Source organism: Natator depressus, chromosome 3 (genome assembly GCF_965152275.1).
Source record: "Natator depressus isolate rNatDep1 chromosome 3, rNatDep2.hap1, whole genome shotgun sequence".
Lineage (NCBI taxonomy): Eukaryota > Metazoa > Chordata > Testudines > Cheloniidae > Natator > Natator depressus.
In genome coordinates this window covers 133,541,339-133,563,212 of record NC_134236.1, presented here as the reverse complement: position 1 = coordinate 133,563,212, position 21,874 = coordinate 133,541,339, and the positions used below count along the sequence as shown (strand labels likewise).

The window sequence follows — 21,874 nt, the reverse complement described above, 5'->3', positions numbered from 1 at the left end:
GGGAGCCGCTAGGCAGTTGTGGGGGCCTGGCTGGGAGCTCCAGGGGCTTGCACCAGCCATGGGGGCTCAGAGTTTCAGAGTCCCCTTCCTCCACAGCTCTGAGCTGTGGGGTCCCCCACCGCCAGAGGCCAGGAGCTGTGGAGGCTGGCCAGGAGCTGCGGGGTCCCCCCGCGACCGCTCTGAGTCCCCCAGCACCCGTGGTGGCTAGGAGCTGTGGGTTACCCTGCACCCACGACAGGCAGGAGCTGGGGGAATCCCTCCAGCCACCCACAGCGGTGGGGAGCTGCGGGGACCCCACTGGCGGCAGTGGCCAGGGGCATCTGGGTTCCCCCTGCTGCCTGCGGCAGCCAGTAACTGCAAGGTACCCCCACCGCCTCAGAGCTTGGGGCTCCCATTGTCTTGGGTGGCAGAGGTACCTGCAGCTCCTGGCTGCCATGGGTGGTGGTGGGACCCTGCAGTCACCTGTGGGCTAAAGTCATGGAGGTTTTCGGAAGTCACAGATTCCGTGACTTCCACAATCTCAGTGATAAAATCGTAGCCTTACTTATATATTGAAGTAAATGCACATAATGGGTGAATTGTTGCCCAGCCATTGGCCCTCAGAATTAGGGAATTGTAACTGGCTCTAAGACACCCTCACCTTCACAATGCTGAGCAGATCTCTGACTCGGGAATCAAGCCCAACGTATTGAAGCAGTACTGCAAATACATTTAAATAATCTAAAGAGACAAAGTAGGTGAGGTAATATCTTGTATTGGACCAACTGTGTATATAACTTCCAATAAAATAAGTTACCTCACCTCTGCCTTATCTTTCTCCTATCCTGGGACCAATATAGCTGCAATAAGACTTTAATAATCTAGATGTTTTGTTGGGTGTTAGGATTTTAATCTCTTTTTTTTCCTCCTCAGATCATACTCAAGCTAGTTGAAATGTCCACTGCAAGAACTGGAGTCTTTAATATAGTGCTTAGTTATTGCTGTCAGTCGTGGTTATTTCCTACATCTGATGACACAGGTGCTTTAGAGAATCCCTTCTCAAATGCTGGAAATTACAGTGAACTTATCACGGAGGCCTGTGTCTTTGGAACTGTATTTAGGCGAGATCAAAGGTATAAAATACCCTGCATTTAATTAGATTTTCATTTTGTATGTGTGATTATATTTGTTAGGATTTTGTGCTCTTTAGCTACTTGGTTAAATTTTTTGAGATTATGAATTAATGTAGAAGTAATGAACTGTTCAGAATCTGTTTGTTTTTCATATTTTATTCACCTAATCGTGTTTTCTCTCTTCCTCTTTCGAATAACTTTTCATATGAGAAGACTCATTCAGGATGTCCATGCCTTTGTAGAAAATCTTGGAGATGAATGTGCAGCCAATGTTGTCACAGAAAGGTATGTTTTTAATATTTAACATGTATGGTAACTGCATCCTTCATAGTTGCTGGGGGTTGGAATTATATTATTTGTATGTTCTTCAAAGCCAAGTTCTTATGAACATGTTCATAAACTCTATCCCAAATACTGGTAAATCATACATGTTTTCATTTATGTTCATATTCAGGGATTGCCTAGATAATACTTAATCCTGCCATCAGTGCAGGGGACTCGACTAGATGACAAACCCCCGCGTGCACGCAATGCCCCCAACCTGGCCCCTCGCTCCGGGGACGGGAACCAACCCTCCCTGCCCTGCCCCTTGTGCCGTGCCTCATTGTTCCCATCCGTCCCCCTCTGGGGGTATCCCATAGAGAACAGTGGCCTGGTGAGCTCAGCCTCCCAGCCTCACCAGCCTCACCTCTCTTGCCACATGTGGAGTCCCTAAGGTAAAATCCACCCTCCTCTGCAAACATGGACTCGCTCAGCTGAAGAGAGCGCACCTAGCTCAGTAACAGTTGTTTAACAGGAGTTTAATTGCACTGATGAACATGCAATTAAAACTGGGATTAATAGCGATTAATTTTTTTGATCTCTTGGCTGCCTTAATTATTACCAGTATGTCTTGATCTCTGTTCACCTTTGGTTGTAGACCACTCTTCAGTTTGGTCTAATACCCCCAATTCAACAGCAAGTTCTGCCTCCCGTCATTGCTGCAGCTGGGAATTTGAATGAAAAACTATTGCCACCAGAATATTTATCCTTTGTGCAGCTTGACACACGCTTCCACCCAGACCCAAGGTGGAACCAAGGAAATGGTTCCTCCCTAGCACCTCCGCCCCCAAATAGCATTTCTAGCTAGTTTCAGTAGCTGCTTAAAAACTTCATTGACAATCACCAGCCCTTACTTGACACTTCTAGGGGCTTATTGCTTTAGCATTCTCACCCAAGATGTTCTCAGTTTACAGAGTGCTTGGTACAGCCTGATACTTGGTTGTCCGTAATGTAATGAAAACCTGGAGTTGAGATCACTCACTCAAAAAGTCTCAGGGTACCCTAATTCATATGTAATCACTGTTTTGTAAATGGAACATTTATTACTAGGGTCCTACCAAATTCACAGTCCATTTTGGTCAATTTCACAGTCATAGGATTTAAAAAATTGTAAATTTCATGATTTTAGCTATTTAAATCTGAAATGTCAGGGTGTTGTAATTGTAGGGGTCCTGACCCAAAAGGAGCTGTGGAGCGGGGGTTGCAAGGTTATTGTAGGGATGGTTGCAGTACTGCTACCCTAGTTCTGCGCAGCTGCTTGTGGCGGCGCTGCCTTCAGACCTGGGCAGCTGGAGAGCAGCAGCTGTGGCCAAGAGCCCAGCCCTGAAGGCAGAGCAACGGCTGGCAGCAGCGCATAAGTAAGGATGGCATGGTATGGTATTGCCACACTTACTTCTGCGCTGCTGCCTTCAGAGCTGGGCCCTCAGTAAGCAGCTGCCACTCTCCGGCCACACATCTCTGAAGGCAGCAGTGCAGAAGTACTGGTGGCATGCATAGGTGCCAACTTTTCCCGGCGCCGGTGGGTGCTTGCCCCTGCCCCCACCCCGACTCCGCCCCTGCCCTGCCCCCATTCCAACCCCTTCCCCAAAGTCTCTACCCCAACTCTGCCCCCTCCGTGTCCCTGTTGGACTCCTTCCCTAAATCCCCACCCCGGCCCCGCCTCTTCCCAGAGCGCGCCGCGTTCCCCCTCCTCCTCCCTCCCTCCCACCGCTTGCTGCTGCGAAACAGCTGTTTCGTGGCAGCAAGCACTGGGAGCTAGGGGGAGAAACGGGGATGCGGCGCGCTCAGGGGAGGAGGCGGAGCGGAGGTGAGCTGGGGCAGGGCGGTGAGCTGCTAGTGGGTGCAGAGCACCCACCAGTTTTTCCCTGTGGGTGCTCCAGCCCCGGAGCACCCATGGAGTTGGCACCTATGGTGGCATGGTATGGTATTGCCACCCTTACTTCTGTGCTGCTGTTGGCGGGGTGCTGCCTTCAGAGCTGGGCGCCTGGCCAACAGCCGCTGCTTTCTGGCCGCCCAGCTCTGAAGGCAGTGCAGAAGTAAGGGTAACAATACCACAACCCCTTAAAATAACCTTGCTACCCCCCTGCAACTCCCTTTTGGGTCAGGACCCTCAATTTGAGAAATGCTGGTCTCCTCCATGAAATATGTATAGTATAGGGTAAAAGTACACAAAAGACCAGATTTCACCGGGATGGGGTGGGGTGGAGGGAGACCGGATTTCACAGTCCGTGATGCATTTTTCATGGCCGTGAACTTGGTAGGGCCCTATTTATTACCCAACTCTCCAGGCATAATTAATTTCCTGAAGTGACAGGGTAGTCACATAACCTATTATTAACATGCCTTTACAGTACAAACAGAGATGACCATTATGTGCGAGTTTGTGCCGTCAAATTCCTATGCTTGCTGGATGGATCAAATACTTTGCACAAGATGTTTATGGAAGACCTTGTCATCAAACTACTTGATAAAGTAAATTTTTATTTTTATTTAATATACGTAATGTTAGTATCATACTAATTAGTTGAAATATAAGGTAGTCACCATTCAAAAGGGTATTATAGAACGGTCAAAATCTTCTTTTTTTTTTTTTTTTTTTTTTTAAAGCATCTCTAGCTTTGACTTCCTTGTCCAGTAAATAATATCTTTTTACCACCACAAGACCTGTCAGTGTGATTTGAATATTCCTGGCTATATTATTGCTTGAGGATGATATTAGAGTTTTATTCAGCCAGAACTGAGGAAGTAACAGTGTCAAGTCTCAGGTTTGTTACTCCATTTGTGCTGGGCTGTTTTTTTCATTGCACATATTTAAAACATAAGCATCATTGTCTTGAGAATTTGTATTTGGCTTGATGGTGTTGAAAATGCTGGGTTTCCCTTGCCTTCTACTGTGTTGCCTAATATCTTTCATGTCCAATAAACTCTAGGTTATTTGTAAGCATTTCTAAGAGGTTTGGCTTATAAAAATAAAGTTTTGGAGGATGGGGGTGGAAGGCCCCATCTTCAGCTATCCTATGGTTACTCTATCCCCCAGTCCTGGCACAAAGTATTCCATAGCTGCCATGAGAGGATCACCTGCCCATGCATAGGGAGATCCTCCAGGGACATGTAAACTCCTAAGGCAGTCCCTTTCCTGTGTCTGGTGTAGGGCCTTGGCCCAGGCTTCCATGCACTCCAGTAGTCCCTGGCTACTGAGACATCCCCTTAGTGCTATTGGCAGCTGGTATAATTTAGAGTAGACTTTAAGTTGCTCTATGTTCTGTTGGGTGACTAGAGTAGCGCACAGCTGGTTCAAGATCAGAAGAGCGCAAAAGTGATTGAAAGCCAGCTTGGTAGCTCCATTCCTGAGTTTTGATGTGCAATCCTTGGGGTGTTATTTTGGACTATCACTTGTTTTATCTTTCAGCTTTGTAAAATTGTCATATAAACTATAATTCCAGATGAATTTCAGAGAGTAGTTATCAGTGGTTCAAAGTCAAGCTGGAAGGGAATATCAAGTGGGGGGTCCCTCAAGGATCGGTTCTGTTCAGTATCTTCATAAATGATTTAAATAATGTCATAGAGAGTACACTTTGAAAATTTCGCAGATGACACCAACCTGGGAGGGGTTGCAAGTGCTTTGGAGGATAGGATTAAAATTCAGAATGATCTGGAGAAATGGTCTGAAGTAAATAGGATGGAATTCAATAAGGACAAATGCAAAGTACTCCACTTAGGAACGAACAATCAGTTGTACATGTACAAAATGGGAATTGACTGCCTACGGAAAGAGTACTGTGGAAAGGTCTCTGTGGGTCACAGTGGACCACAAGCTACATATGAGTCAACAGTGTAATAACACTGTTGCAAAAAAAGCAAACATCACTCTGGTATGTATTAGCAGGAGTGTTGTAAACAAGACATGAGAAGTAATTCTTCAGCTCTAGTCTGCGCTAGTAAGGGCTCAACTGGAGTATTGTGTCCTGTTCTGGGGTCCACATTTCAGGAAAGATGTGGACAAATTGGAGAAAGTCCAGAGAAGAGCAACAAAAATGATTAAAGGTCTAGAAAATATGACCTGTGAGGGCAGATTGAAAAAATACGGTTTGTTTAGTCTGGAGAAGAGAAGATTGAGGGAAGACATAATAACAGTTTTCAAGTACATAAAAGATTGTTACAAAGAGGAGGGAGAAAAATTGTTCTCGTTAACCTCTGAGGATAGCACAAGAAGCATTGGGCTTAAATTTCAGCAAGGGCGGTTTAGGTTGGACATTGGGGAAAAATTCCTGTCGGGGTAGTTAAGCACTGGAATAAATTGCTAGGGAGGTTGTGGAATCTCCACCACTGGAGATTTTTAAGAGCAGGTTAGACAAAAAACGGTCAGAGATGGTCTAGATAATACTTTGTCCTGCTTTGAGTTCAGGGGACTGGACTAGAAGACCTCTCGAAGTCCCTTCCAATCCTATGATTCTATGAACAAATTACTTATCTACCGATTCAATAACATTTGGCAGGGACATCTAACCCCACTTCTTTCTTGCAGTCCCAATGTCCCTCTACCCCCCTCAATTACTAGAGTAAAAACTATCTTAATATTAATTCAGATTTTAAAATAAACTTGTTTTGTCCATAATCCTGCCTCTTTTTACATTTGCTTGGCATGAACATTCCTGCAGTTGGCCCAGATGTCAAAGTTGCTTGTGAGTATTTTTACAAATCAGGAGGCAGATTCTCAGCTAGTGGAAATCTGCATAACTCCAGAGACTTCAGTGAAGGTGTTTCAACTTCTTCCAGCTGAGAATCTGACCTCAGATTTTAAAATTTATGCAGAAAGTACTGGTTTTCTCATCCATAAAATACTTGTTTAACTTGGTTGTAACTCAAGCACAGTGCATTTACCATTGTGGACGTAGCTGAACAATCCAATATTTGCCATAATATTGTGCCCATAATCTAAGCATCAATTTAAAAAAAATCATATTGCTCATTTGTGTGAAGAAAATGTAAATCAAGTACAGCCAATGCAGTGTTGTCTTCCTTTCCTGGGGATAGGCTGAAATATTAGTTCTGAGATATATTAGTTGCCCTATTCATTTCAATGGTGGTTTAATATAAAATCTAAAGATGTTAGTTGAGGCTGGGATTTTCAAAAGAGCCTAAGGGAATTGAATTCACATTGAAACTCAAGGAAGTTAAGCATTTAACTCCCTATAGGTCTCTTGAAAAGCCCAGCCTTAAGTGTCAATGTTGTTAATTATTTCACTGCTGATCATTTTTATGAGAAACGTCCAGCTAATGTATTTACCTCACAGTACTAAACCCCCTCCTTCCTCGTGCCAGAAACTTCGGCGGTTCCTTACCCAGCTGTCAAAGTCACCACCTTCCCCATAGACAACTTCTGCAGAGCAATTATGCATTGTGAATTAAAAAATGCATGGAAACTTAAAAACTGCAAATGGGAGCACAGTATAAAATAAAGTGAATTTAATATCAAAATAAATAATACACAGGCTACTGCCCTGGTTGTATTCTGTATTTTCATATTTAATTCAATTAGTTTTACGTTTTATAGAAAATGAAAAGAACTTGCCGCAGATTCCAAGGACCCTTGTGCCAGAATTTAAATCCTATTTGGCAGAGGGCTTGCTTGTATTTATTTGGTCTGTATTTAACGCTTATGTTATCTGAAGAGACAGCTCTCTTCTTCTGACATACTGCCACAGTTGCAGTCAGCAGAGGCACGTGACCTGGGTTCCCCTTGCTATAAAAGAGAAGGGTTGCTGTTTGAGGGTCTCAAGACTCTGGAACTTGCTCCTTCCCAAAATCTGAAAGAGCCCAAATTTTATGGCCATCTGGACATGCAGAAAAACCACTTATTTGACGCAGAGGGATTGGGAAGAAAGTTGAGGGCAGAAGAGGGTGGGGACAGTTCGTTTGATTTATTGGCTGGCTGAATTTATTTGTATGAATATTTAATGCTGCTGGATGGTAGTCATTACATAACTGATAGTGTGCCTCTGTGTCCACTTCTAGTGGCTGAACCACACTGAGGTTTGAGCTGACAGAGATGGGTCTTTCAGCTCAGACAGTAGAGGCTGCTTATGCTTTTGGGTCCACAGGTGTGTCAGGTTCAATCCCTACTGCCAGTGACCCACTAAGGGTATGTCTGCACAGCAACTAGACACCTGAGGCTGGCCTGTGCAAGCTGACTTGGGCTTGTGGGGCTCTTCCATTGCTGTGTAAACCTACAGGCTTGGACTGGAGCTCTAGAACCCTGCAGGGTGGGAAGGTCCCAGGACTCAGGCTCCAGTCTGAGCCTGTAAATCTACTACACAACAATGAAACAGCCCCACAACCTGAGCCCCACAAGCCTGAGTCAGCTGGTACAGGCCAGCAATGGGTTTTTCTTTGCTGTGTAGACATACCAAGGGGCACATATTACAATTCTGTTGTGAGTTTAATGACATGAGTTTAATCTCTAGGGTGCCTACAGATTTCATATAGGCATTTTTTATTTCTTAAATCTAAAATAGAACAAAACGAACAAACAAAACGGTAAATAAATTATGAGTTTGTTCATGTTATGATATTAACATCCAAATTGAACCTCCAGAGTACTACACGCACACACAAAAAAGTTAAGGAAATACTTGCAGTCAAATATTTTGATAGGTGGAAAGGAGAATATGTAGGGAAATACCTGCCTGATCTAAAGTTAAATTAGTGTGTGTTGTATTGACAGCTGCTTAATATTTGATTTAGTTGACCTGTTTTCTCTCATACAAACATGTTTCTTTTGCTGAACTCCAATTTGTATCTGTTGTTGACTAGAACTGCAGTTACAAGCTGAGCCAAACTCCAGAACTGAATTATTGCAGTGTTTATAGTATTATCAAAACACTAATCCCAAATTTCAGTTTGGATACTAAGTAGTTAGAGCATATGTTTCTTCATTTGGATATTCATATCTGCAAGTAGGAGCTTTAATACTTATTTTATATAACTAAATGTCAATTTGAATGCCCTAATTTAGGCAATCAAATTTGAAAACTGGGATCCATGTTTCTGTTTATGCTGCATTTTCTGTTAATTTCTTGTATGCTGGAAGTGCTGTTTTTGGATAATCTTTTGAACACATTCTTTCAAGTTAATGAAGTCTCATCTCAACACATAAGATGTGTACGCTTGTACATTAAGATAAGAATGACCTTCTAATTTTACTTAGTATCCTTGCTAAGTTCAGTTACTTTTTGTGTGTGGATTTCAAAATGTAATTCTAAAAAAACAATACATTTCAGAATAATACTTGAAGAGCTATTGAAGAGACCACTTATACCTACCGTTTAATCCATTTTTTAAATTTTAAAAGTTTAAAGACTTGTTACATGTATTTTGAATGTGTTTTCAGGATGAATTGGTGTCCAAATCTAGAACACGCTACTATGTGAACTCTTTACAACACAGAATTAAAAATCGGTTGTGGCAAACGCTGCTAGTTATTTTTCCAAAACTTGATCAGGTATTACCTTTATTATATAATTGCTTTTATTTTTAATAGAATCTAATTATGTAATAGGAATTTTGTTACGCAAAATAATAGGCAATTTCATAAATATTTGATGTATATTTGCACTTGGCATCCAAAAGTCCAGTGTAATATAAACTTCATTCCTGCAACATGAACTCTCATGTAAGATAAATTTTTCTAGAAAGACAAAATATTAGTTGTAACACTTAGGTACATTATAACAGATTTGATTGTTAATTTATTTACATGAAGGCTGACTAATACAATTATCTGCATGTGCTGTCTTAACGCTGGATTCTGCAAATGGATCCACATGGGTGCACCCCTGTGCCTACATGAAGCCCAACCAACTTCAGTAGGTCTGGATGTGAACAGGTTGGATCCATTTGCAAGATTTAGTCCTTAAATTCTGTATAGCCAACACCTAGATACAATAGTGATTTGTGCCCTTAAATATCATGGACAGATTGCTGATTCTAGTTTTCATTTAATAAAAATATTACTATTTAAAATATTCAGAATGTTTAGGATTTACTTTTCTTAAACCTTTGGTGCTTGTTTGAATTTCATTTATTTTTCTTCCTAATGGAATCTATTGCATTGTTTGGATAATCTATCATAATGCACTTAAAAACACAGTGCCTGGCATGGAATGAATTGAAAGAAGCCATTGAAAGAATTGTACAGGTGTTATATTCATTCTTTAGAACAGTTATAGTGATGACCTAAATTCTGGCACAGCAATATAATTTTTAATAATATAAAAGTTCAAAAGATACTCTCTCTTTATTCCCACTTCATATGAATTGGTTATTTAAAACAGTTGTTTTGAAAATAAGATATTTTGTTAATACAGTAGTAATTTTTTTAAAAAAGCACAGCACTTCCTTGCTACCTCTCAGTGAAAAATAAAGGACCACCTTCTGCTGTGTGTTGAGATTAACATATTTGGCAGGATAGGGCAGGGGGGACTAAAGCAGCAGTTCTACAGCGTATTTCTTTTTGGCCCCAGATATTTCAGCATCTCCCTACAAAGTAGAGTTTTTCCCACATTGGTGAACATGTAGTGTGTGTGTGTGTATATATATATATATATATATATATATATATATATATATATATATATATATATATATATATATATGTATCTATTAAATATTGTTGCTTTGATTGTTCCAAAGTGTTTAAAACAAGATTTGAGGAACAAATGACAGTAAAGTTTTTGGTTTTTGTAGTTTAGCAAGATTTTGACATTTATTGATGAAACTTTAGATGACTAATCAATGGGGGGGGTTAATTTTATTTTGCTCAGAATTTTTTGACTGGGACTCTTGACAAGATTTTTCAGGCTGGATTTGGTAACAATCAAGCATCCATAAAATACTTAATAGAATGGATTATCATCTTGATTCTAAACAGATACCCCCAGTTTCTTGAAAAATTCTGGAATTGTTTCTGCTATGTAAGTAAGAATTTTGACATTCATAATGTGTCTAATTTGAACAAATATAAGATGTCTTCTCACATATATGGGATCTAGTGCAATATTTCTTGTGCATCCATAATTTTCCTTAAAGTCAGTAGATGTTTTGAGTGTTTAAAGAACACAGGATGAAACCCACAGAATCTGATTCTGTGCCTCACTCTGATATGATACTTTGGTGCGAAAGGGGGCTGTAACCTGCATGGATGCCTCCAGCTCGGAAATCCCCATGCTCGCTGTGGTTCCCCAGGAAGACTAGTGTTGGTGTAACAGCCCAGTAACACCCCTCCTGGCAGCCACCAACATAGGGGCTTTCAGGGGTATCATGGGACGTGGAATGGCTCCACAAAAAGTCATTGAAGGCACTGTAAATTAAAACAGCCATAGGAACTCCTCTGTTTTACTGTGGGAGCCATGCCAGCCTTTGGACAAGACCCAAATCTTGGAAGTACAAAGGGGTTAAAAAGTCGAATTTGTTTTCCCATCTAAGTTGTGTCATCTGTGAAGCGCATGTGTCATATAAGTAATATTCTCATTTATAAATTACAGCTTTTAATGTGGCTGTTTTTGCCCAGCATCATGTTACCCAGTTATGAGTGTTGGAGACCAATTTTGAATATTGTTCACTTTTTGTCTTTCAAGATATTTTGCATTTTCATGTGTTGCTAAAAAAAAGTTCTTAAAATTCACCATCTTGAGGGAAGGAAAAAGCAGTTAACAAACAAAATGTACAAATAAAGTAAATATTTATTTTAATCTTGATGGTAGATCTATGGTAGAAGCGTTCAGTAAATATTTCTGTTCTATATTTGGAAAGAAGTAGGATGGTGTACTTGTATCCTATGGGGATGAAGACATACTTTCTAGTCCATTCATCGCTGAAGGGGATGTTAGATAACATCTATTAGCGATAAACATTTTTAAATTAGTAGGCCCAGATAATTTGCATCCAAAAATCATCAAAAGGCTGACTGAGGAGATCTCTGAACTACTGATGTTAACTTATAATAAATTGTGGAGTACCAGAGAAATTCCAGAAAACTGGAAGAGTGCTAATGTGCCATTATAAAAAAGGAAAAGTGGAATAACCCATAGGTTGGTTAGCTTGACATCAGTACCAGGCAGAATAATGGAAAAGTTCATACAGGATTTAACTGACAAAGAATTAAAGACTAGGCCTGTAATTAATGCCAGTCACAATGTTTCTATGGGAAATAGATCTTGTCAAACAAACCCGATTTCACTCTTTGAAATTACAAACTTGGTTGACAATGGTAGCTGCATAACTGAGTGGATATAATAGACTTTTCTAAGGCATTTGACTTAGTACTGCATGACATTCTGAATTTAAAAATTAATATTATACAATAAGCACATGTTAAATTGATTAAGAACTGGCTCACTGACAGATCTCAAAAAGTAGTTGTCATTGGGGAATCATCATTGAAAGGGGGTGTTTCTAGTGGGTTTTTGCATGTGTGACACTACTCAACATTTTAATCAGTGCTCTAGAAATACATATAAAATCATTGCTGATAAAATGTGCAAGATTGGCACAGTTGTAAATAATGAAGGTAGGGCAGTCATACAGAGTGATCTGGATTGCTTGGTAAACTGGACCTGTTCAAACAAAATATATTTGAATACTCGAAATGCAAAGTTGTACATTTAGAAACAAGGAATGCAGGCCATACCTACAGAATGGGGGACTGGAAAACAGAGACTCTGAAAAGGATTTAGGGGTCTTAGTGGACAAACAGCTCAACATGAGCTCCCAATGTGATGTTGTGACAAAAAGAGCTAATGTGATCCTTGGAAGTATAATCAGGGAGTAGAAATATGCAGGTGATTTTATTTCTGTACACAATACTGATAAAACCCGATACTGTATGCTATTCTGGTGTCCACATTTTAAAAAGGGTGTTGAAAAATTGGAGATGGTAAAGAACCACAAAAATTATTTGAGGACTGGAGAAAATGCCTCACACTAAGAGACTTAAAGACCTCAATCTGTTTAATTTATCAGAAAGGCAATTGAGAGGCAACTTGATTACCATGTATAAGTACTTTTACAGGAGAAAATATGAGGTACCATGAGGCTCTTTAATGTAGCAGAGTAAGGCCGGAACCAGTGGCTGAAAGCTGAAGCCAGACAAATTCAGATTAGAAATTAGGTACACATTTTTAAACAGTGACGATGATTAACCTTTGGAACAAATTACCAAAGGAAGTAATAGATTCTCCTTCTCTTGAAGTCTTCAGATCCAGTCTGGATGCCTTTCTATAAGATAAGCTTTAGCAAAATACAAGTAATACTTTAGTCAAACATGAGTTATTGGGCTCAAGACAGGGGTAACTGGATGAAATGTAGGGAACTGTGATATACAGGATGTCAGGCTAGGGGATCTAGTGGTCTCTTCTGGCCTTAAACTCTGAATTATTAGCACTGCATATCGCTTACATCTGTGAAGCATGATGTAGTTCTTCTCCAAGATTCCCAATTTGACAAAGTAGACTTTGGGAGCATTTTTCTTTTTTTGAATGTTTTTCAATTAATTTATTTTTTGAAATTGACCTTACTAGTGGAATATGAAAGGTACTGGAATGGCCACATAGGAAACCAAATCCTCCTTATTTTTCCACAGAACAGTTATAGCAAAAGTTACAGTAGCGCAAGCTTTCCCATGCTGTCTCATCAATGTGCTTCCACCCTATTACACAGCAACTATCACTGCAAGTAACAAAACAGTTCAGTTTCCTAGCTCATTCAGTTCCGATCAGTCGTTTTCACTCTTTTGCTTTTCTTTGCAGAGGGACAAATTGACGTGATAATTTTTTATCTAGACTTAACTGAGAATGCAGCTTATTTCATATATACCATAGTATAGTTAGTATTGGTTAAAATATTTTACAAAAGTGATAACAATATGAATAACTAAAACCATATTCTTGTACAAAATTACTTAATTTTTGTAATAAGTGTTGCTAATGGAAACATGTTTTTCCAGTATAATGGTCATTGTGGCTACAAAGACTGTAGCTATAATTGACGTCTATAGAACACTTTGTGAAATACAAAAAGGTACAGATATAACGTTTTTCCATTGATTACATTGTGTTCACTTCAGGGTGAAGAAAAGCTTAAAACTAGCATCTGTACATTTTTATCCGTGTTGTCTCACTTTGACATTATTCTTGAAAATACCTATGAGAAGGTAAGTTCAAATTACAGAAAACCAGAACAAACATTTAAAGGGATGCTCACAATTGCATTATATAGGGATTTTAAAAAATTGTTTGTAATAGTTTATTGGAATCTTGGAAATGTTTATTTCCCTAGTAATTTAGTCAGTCTCTCTCTTAAGTTGTCAAATGTTAACTTTTCCTGTGCTCGTTGTAACTGTGTTAGTTTGCCACTAGTTTAGATGACTTCTGGAGTCTTTTGTACAGGATAAAAGTCCAAATGCACATACAGACCAACCCTGCAAACCATTACTCATATAAGTAATCCTGCTGTCTTCAGTGGCCTGTTTGTATAAGTTGTCAGGATCAAGTTAATCAGTGTTAGACTATCAAACGTAAATAAAGCTCTTCCCTTATTGTCCTAAATATTAAATGTAAGGAAGAAATGGCCAAAGGAAATCAGAGAAAAACGAAATCAACCCTGAAGATATGTTGTGAAAGTTTGTTTTTTTTTTAAATGTGTGTGTTTAGTGTGTTTTTAATATCTGATTGTGCCTTTTCAGTTTTATGGTTTAATGTTTTAGATAGCATTGTGTGATGTTCAATTAAATTTCTGAGCCTAGCATAGCTATTTGCCCTACCCCATCCTTTTGTGTTTCTTATGGAGCAGAAACCTACACACACTTCTGCCTTCTGTCCTCTTCTCTGTTTTGGACCATATGTAAAAGTAATTGTGCTTATTAAAGGAACATTGTCAACTTCAGAATCACACCTATGTCTGCAAAGCATTAACTAATATTACAGTTGGCATTTCAGATTACTGAGCTGAAACTGGTTGAAGGAAAAACATACATTCTGGGTTTTTTTTTTCCAGTTTGGTCACTTTGTGTATAGTCAGTTTTACTCTCACACACCCCTCCACACACCCCGGTAATACGTTGGTTTCCTCTACAGTTTGTGTGAGAGTTTTCACACAGCAAGAGGGGAGAGAGATACGTTTATTTAAAAAATAGAAAAAGGTGATTTTTAAAACCACAATGGCATGAGAACTTAGGGAATGGTATAGTACCTGAGACTATTTTTAACTCATTTTTTTAAACTGATTGGATTTCAAGTTGACATTGTCCATTTAACTAATTGCTTGATGCAGACCTCCAGGAGAAGATGGCAGGCTTGTGAGGAGTTCCCCATAATCACCCTCAAAGCAACCTCATTGTTTTCCTTCAAAACTCTTCTTTCCTGTGATGTCTACAAGAAACGTGACAATGGTTAGGCCAGTGGTGTGCTGAAATCACAGCCTATCTATCATGCTGACCAATATTGTCTCATTGTTTCCTGGTACTTCCTGTCTAGCTGAATGTATCTATCTGTTGTCTTATACTTACGTTGCACATTCTTTCTGTGTAAGCATCTAACACAATGGGCTCCTGGCCCGTGACTAGGGCTTCAGGGTACCATGGTAATACAAATAGTAAATAATATTTTGGTGTGTTTAAAAATGAAAGCCAACATGAAGTTTAAACATTTATAGATAAGAGTTGTATTTGTTTTTTAATAAGCTAATTAAGCTAAACAGGAGAAAGGCACTCTCATTCTGAAATAAGTGTCCACATATGGAGTTAATTCATTTCTGAATAACTACATGTACAGACAAGCTTTTGGTTCTGAGAGATGTGAACTGTTCCATTCATGTGAATGGGTTGTTAAGTCTGAAACCTAAAGATTGCAATTTAATGAAACTGTGTTAGGTATTTCAGTGCTGACCATTTTAGCAGAACACTGTTCTTATCTCACAATCCCAAATTGTTTCTTATGCTCTCCAGGGGAAAAATGCTGTGATGAGTCAAATATGTAAACTAAAGAATATTTTTTCCCTTTCTAGAAACCAATTTTGAAGAAAGCCCTTCTTGTTGTTCTACAGTGGTGTTTTAACCACAATTTCAGTGTTCGACTTTATGCATTAGTAGCTCTCAAGAAAATCTGGGGCATGTGCAAAGCATTGTGTGTGGAAGAATTTGAAGCTTTGACACCAGTTATTGAATCGAGTCTTCATCAAGTGGAAAACATGCATGGTACAGGGTTAGTAAAATTCTTCTGATTTAGAATGCAGCTCTTCCATCTGTCTTTGCTGGAATCATTTGTAGTGGCTAAGGACCTTCTTAAACCACTTGTCTAATCTTGTCAAGTAGCACTTGATAATCTTTGTGATTTTGATGTGTTTCATCCATTTAAGTAGAACACTTAAAAATGGAATTTAAAGACGTCATCAGCAGATAAAATGAAATTATAGAAAACTTCCTTCCTTCTCTGTGTTTCAGACTTAAAAGGTTTCCTTTAATATGAATCCTCAGTAGAAAGTTCTGCATTCATCTGATAACTACAGTGCCTGTCTGAGAATGTGAGCAGACTATGTTATTCAGACTATCAGCAGTGCAATGGAGATGAGTTTAGTGGCTTGGGGAATAGGGCTCATAACTTTTTGTAGTCTGTCCTGAATTTTCTCATCTTGCCTCCCAGATTGAAAAACGAACAAAGCTTATTAGCTAATAAATCTACAGTAAATGTTTATTTGTTCTCCTTGCATTGTGAATTGGGGCTAGTTTGTCAATATAACATGTTTACAAAGTAGTGGTGTTTAAATGTTTAAGCTAACAGATTGATGTCCAGAAGATTTGCATTTCTTAACTACATATAAAGAAATGGCAGTACTTGTGTGTCCCCTGCATTTGGAGTTACAGTAGAACCCCTATTTTATGAACTAATCGTAGATTGATGAGTTTGTAAAATTAAAAAGTTCCTAACATTGAACATTACAGTAGGTATGGTGTATAAATTGCAGGATGGTGTACTGCATAGCTGTCGTCTTGTCGATCAAACCACTCCAAAGTGATTTTCAGTGCATTGAAAGCATTGGGATGTGAAGGGATGTTGACTTATTTTTCATCAACATTTCTCTCGTTATGTGACCTTTTGTTTTTTTCTGTGGAGGAAAAATGGTTCGTATAAATGGCCATTCATAAGGTTGGTGTTCATAAAATTGAGGTTCACCTGTACTTGGCTTAAAGGATCATTCACATAGGAGATCCATGTTCAAAGAGTAATGTTTAGTGAGCACTACAAATCCCTTCCTGGGTGTGGGATCACATCAGAAAATCTACAGTGAATATGTTGACATGTTACTAACACTGCTAATAATCTGTTCATTTATCTCCCTACTCCACATCTAATCAAATGTGTGCAGACTTGGGTCTTTTTATCTGCCAAGACTTGAGAAATCAGGATCCTCCTGCAAATATTTGTGGTATCATTGAAATCCAAAGAAATAAAATGTTGAATGCAACTCCCTGCACTGTTTTAGGTGTTTGTAATTTCACTAACAACGGCAAGAGAAAGAGAAGGTTGAAATAATAGAGAAATTGATTATCTGTTATTTTTGCACTGTATTTATTTGTAATTAGATCAACATGAACACTCCTTCTATTACTGGTTTGGGGTCTTAAGCCGTTTAGTTTGTTTAATTTTTTATTCATCTGTATAGTCACCATTCACAAGTCCTCTTATTCTGAGTTCCTGAGAGAACTTTTGTTCCCCTTCTCTGAGAGGGTATGATACCTTTCTCTATCAAACATAGTTATCTTAGTTACCATAATTCATAGAGATCTGTTTCTTCCCAGTTCCTGGACACAAAGTGAATTTATTTCCAGTTCATTGTATTCATAAATGAGTCTCATTAATGTGAGTGGTGAATATATGTTTAAAGTAGTCTCTTTTCCATTAACACAATATATAATATATGCATTTAGACTGGACTTCTTTACTGTGAGATTGTAGTAAGTAAATACGTAGAATTTTTGTATATCTTACTGTATTTTTGCAATACATAGGAATGCTGGAAAGAATTGGCAACGAATCCAAGATCATTTCTTTTTTGCAACATTTCATCCCCTGAAGGATTACAGTCTAGAGGCAAGTACAAAATACTGTATGTAATGGTCAATTATTTTTCACTGCTTTGCTGCTATATTTGTAATTTGGACATTGTTCTACTGCACGATGAGTAATGATCAGTTGTAACTGATTTTTGGATGTCATGAAAAATGACTTCATAATATTTTGGTGCATCTTAGACTAAAACAAATATTTTTGGACTCAAATGATTTTTAAAATTATTTTTTATAGCAATCATGGCTAGAAAACTAAATCAATTAAATTGAAAACCCAGGAATGTAGGCGTGTATATTATATTATAATGTTACTGGTTAATCTGGAGGAAACAGACAAGTGAACTCCTTCCTAGTTATATTTCTATTTGTTGCTTGATCAATTGCTTGCAGTAGCTCAGTTGCAGCCAATAAGACACAACTTTTTTTTCTTTTATGACCCACCTTCAGAATTTTCATTCCTGTCACTCTTGCACTTGTTCTATGATGTGCTGGTAAACTGCTTTTTGAACTGGCTTAGCTAAAGTACACACTTTCTGTCAGTTAAAGACAAAGATGCATTGAAGTCAGACACATCAGTTCCTCCTTCAGGTCAGCTTCATCACTGTGGCTCAGAATAACTGGAAGCTGAGTGATTAACAAGAGGGGAAGAGAAAAAAAGGCAAAATAAAGGTGAAGATGAAAAACATGAGTAGGGTGCCTAAAGCAGAAAAGAGGCAAGAATGAGGAAAAATGCACAACTATCTTGACAAAAACAGAACAGCCTCGCAGAATTTGAAATTTGTTTGCTGTTGACTGAGGGAAAAATACCTGTTTTCAGATGTATTGCATAAGAATATGAATTTGGAGCATCTTCTATACTTGAGCATCTCAGTTGATAAAATAATAGTTTATATAGTCAATCCATCCATACTACTGGTGATCAGTTAGTTTTCTAAATATCTTAATTTTTTTTGTTATGGCCCAATACATATCTATAAATCACTCGAGCTAGGATTGCAATCTGTTGCTCTAAAACAGTAACAGGAAGTCATTGAATGAACTACATTTCTTGCTTCTTTGGAGTCCAGATTGTGTCTGCTTGTTTCTTTCAGGAAGATTCAGCTAAGATCACCTCCTTAGTTTTCCTGTAGACTAAATTTTCACAAATTTCTCAAAAGAAAGGTGTGACGGGTTTGGGCCCTTTGGGGTGTCACCTGATGTGCTGGTATGCCACTGAGTCAGCCTGTTCTGCCAGCCTTGATCCCCTTTACCTGGCTTTGCTGGGCTAGGCTCACAAGCCTTTTCCAGTCAAGCACACAGGAAGGGCCGCACCCAGCTGCACAGAGAGACAGAAGTCCACTCTGGAAAGATTCAGCCTTAGGGGCTCAACCCCAACACCCTGGTGCCCACTCCCTTTAAGGGGTACAAACCCAAAGGTTTTATGAAATTCGCCACCTCCCTCAATGTGGAGGGAGTTATGCACAACTTCTTGCCCCCCCCCATTAGAAATTACATAAACTGGGTTATATTGTAAACAAGAAATAAGTTTATTAATAACAAAAGGTGAATTTTAAGTGAATATATGAGATAACAGACAGAACAAAGCAGATTACTGACCAAATAAAGCAAAATATGCAAGCTAAGCCCAATATGCTTCTCACCCTAAATGTTATTTTGGGCAGGCTGCAAAGTTTCTGTGATTCAGAGTTCCAGTTATATTCCTTTTCAGACTGGACCCCTGTCTCAGTCTGGACTCACCCCGCCCCCTTCCCTTCAGGTGGCTTTCGCAGTCTTTCTCCTTGGGCAGACAGGCCATGGAGAGGAGGAGTCTGCTTGCCTTCCTCCCCACCCTTAAACAGGATTTACATAAGGCGGGAATCCTTTGTTTCCCAAACTTGACCCCCCCCTTCCCTTCCAGTGGAAAGTTACAAGAAGTCCGAGTATCCCAGTAATGTTTAGTATCAGGTGATAAGACCACCTGATTCTGTAGTATCACAGCATCCATGAGTCAGTGGCAGTATAGAGTGTCTGCAGGAAGGCCAAGCCTTTTCACAGTCCATTGTCCTCGCTGAGGGTCATCAGCCCTGTTTGGCATTTCCATTGTTGTACCTGAAATGTTAGCAGTGGGCATCACCCTAAGTAGTATAGTTGAAATACAGATACATTATCCGTATTTCTAACTTCAGATACAGAAATGATACAGGCATACCAATTGGATAATCACATTCAATAAATTATAACCTTTCCAATGATGTCTTACAAGATCCATCTTGCATGAAGTACATTTCAGTTATGTCATATTCATATCATAAGCATATTTTCATAAAGAATACGGAGTGAAACGTCACAGAAGGATTGTGTTTTTTTCAGACTTATACATTTTTTAGTTCCAAACTATTGTGAAGTTTAGTGATTATACCAACATATGAGGGGGGCATAACATTCCACTGATTAAGTAAAACTAACCATTGAAATTGAAAAAAGGTCTGGATTTCCAATTTGTGGTTTTCTATTTTTTCCTGATTTCCCCTCCTCTTTCCACCCCCATATTTTGTATTTAGGTTAGTTATGGCTTATTTTAGGAGTTAACATCTTTTTTTGTTTTTTTTATTTTGTTGAAATATGAGGATTAAAAAATAATTGCCCTTCAAAACTCTGTGCTCTGAGGTACAGTAACTCCTCACTTAACGTTGTAGTTTGTGTTCCTGAAAAATGCGACTTTAAGCAAAATGATGTTAAGCGAATCCAGTTTCCCCATAAACTTAATGTAAATGCAGGGGTTAGGTTCTAGGGAAATTTTTTTCACCAGACACACACACACACACACACAGAGTGTATAAGTTTTAAACAAACAATTTAATACTGTACACAGCGATGATGATTGTGAAGCGTGGTTGAGGTGGTGGAGTCAGAGGGTGGGATATTTCCCAGGGAATGCCTTACTGCTAAATGATGAACTAGCAATTGGCTGCGCCCTCAAGGGTTAACTCGTTGTTTATGTAGCCTCACACTCTATAAGGCAGCCGGAATGGAGGGAGGGAAGTCAGCATGGCAGACAGAGACAGACACACACACCCTGTGTGTGTGAGAGAGAGAGAGAGATGCGCATTTCCCCTTTAAGTACACTGACACCACTCTTAAGTACACTACCTTGTTAAGTTAATCAGCAAGCTGAGACTGCAGCAGCTGCTGCCAGGAAGCTCCCTCAGTCCTGAGCCCTGTTGTGTATGTCCCTCCTGCTCTATGGAGATGGGGTAAGCGGGGTGCAGGAGCAGGGGGGAGGGGACACCCTGACATTAGCCCTCCATTCCTCTCTTTCCTCCCCTCCCCCAGCAAGCAGGAGGCTCTGGAGAGCAGCTCCAAGGCAGAGGGCAGGAGCAGCACATGGCAGTGGGGGGAGGGACAGCTGAACTGCTGGCAATTGATAGCCTGCTAAGCAATTGCCACACAGGGAACTTACGGGAACAGGGAGCTCATAGGGGGGCTGCTGGTCCACCCTGGTTCGAAGCCTCCACCAGCTAGCTGGAAGGGGCTGCTCTTCCTGCAAGCAGTGGACAAAGCAGGCGGCTGCCAAACAACCTTGGAAGGGAGCTTTGCACAACTTTAAATGAGCATGTTCCCTAATTGTTCACCAACGAAACAACCTTAATCGGGACGGCGATAAATGAGGAGTTGCCATATAAGCTTCCAGTGTTTGTCTGAGTTCCTTTGCTGCTTCTAGCCCCTTCAACAAACAATTTTTAACGTTAGAAAAGTTGTACATTTGAGGCATTTTCCAGCATAATATTTGTAAAGACTTTTTCTTAGATTGTTGCTTTGGTAGGGTTTTATGGGTTTTATCTTTAAAACTGGAAAATGTCCATAATGTTAAATATATGTTCCTGTATTGCACCAGGTTATGAGTATTCGGAGATGTATTGATCAGTAAGTTACAGCTTATGATAGATAAAATATTTGTAATATAAAATGATGCTGCAGTTAGTTTAGTATCTCTTTGAAGTTTATTTTTTTCTGAGATTATCCTAAAAGTCCTGTGTTACATTGCAGACAATATTTTACACCCTTCCACGCCTTTCAGAACTTGTTGAAGATGAATGGATCCCACTCTGTAAATTTACCAGATATACTGACATTTCTTTGCCTGCAGCATTTCATTGGTTGCATTCTCGAACTGAACTTCTTAATCTAAAACCAAGTGACTGGTCTCAGCAAGATATGGGTAAAATACAAATTCATATATGTTTTGATCTGAGATTAATTATTTGGGTTTGGTAGTAGCAATATATTTGGTCAGTACTTGCTCTGCTAAACATAATTGTTAAAAAACTGCTGTAGAGCATAT

At 39.4% G+C, this 21,874-nt stretch overlaps 1 protein-coding gene across 1 annotated transcript in view; it reads left to right on the top strand.

The window, feature by feature from the left end:
- Positions 1-21,874, top strand: part of TARBP1 (tRNA guanosine 2 -O-methyltransferase TARBP1) — a 95,472-nt gene that overhangs the window by 58,913 nt on the left and 14,685 nt on the right. Inside the window, exons 18-26 of the mRNA XM_074948858.1 lie at positions 913-1,112; positions 1,326-1,397; positions 3,785-3,905; positions 8,824-8,934; positions 10,256-10,405; positions 13,555-13,641; positions 15,492-15,688; positions 17,494-17,575; positions 21,580-21,751. Of these exons, the coding sequence (XP_074804959.1) occupies positions 913-1,112; positions 1,326-1,397; positions 3,785-3,905; positions 8,824-8,934; positions 10,256-10,405; positions 13,555-13,641; positions 15,492-15,688; positions 17,494-17,575; positions 21,580-21,751 (1,192 nt within the window). The remainder of the gene's footprint in view (positions 1-912; positions 1,113-1,325; positions 1,398-3,784; positions 3,906-8,823; positions 8,935-10,255; positions 10,406-13,554; positions 13,642-15,491; positions 15,689-17,493; positions 17,576-21,579; positions 21,752-21,874) is intronic.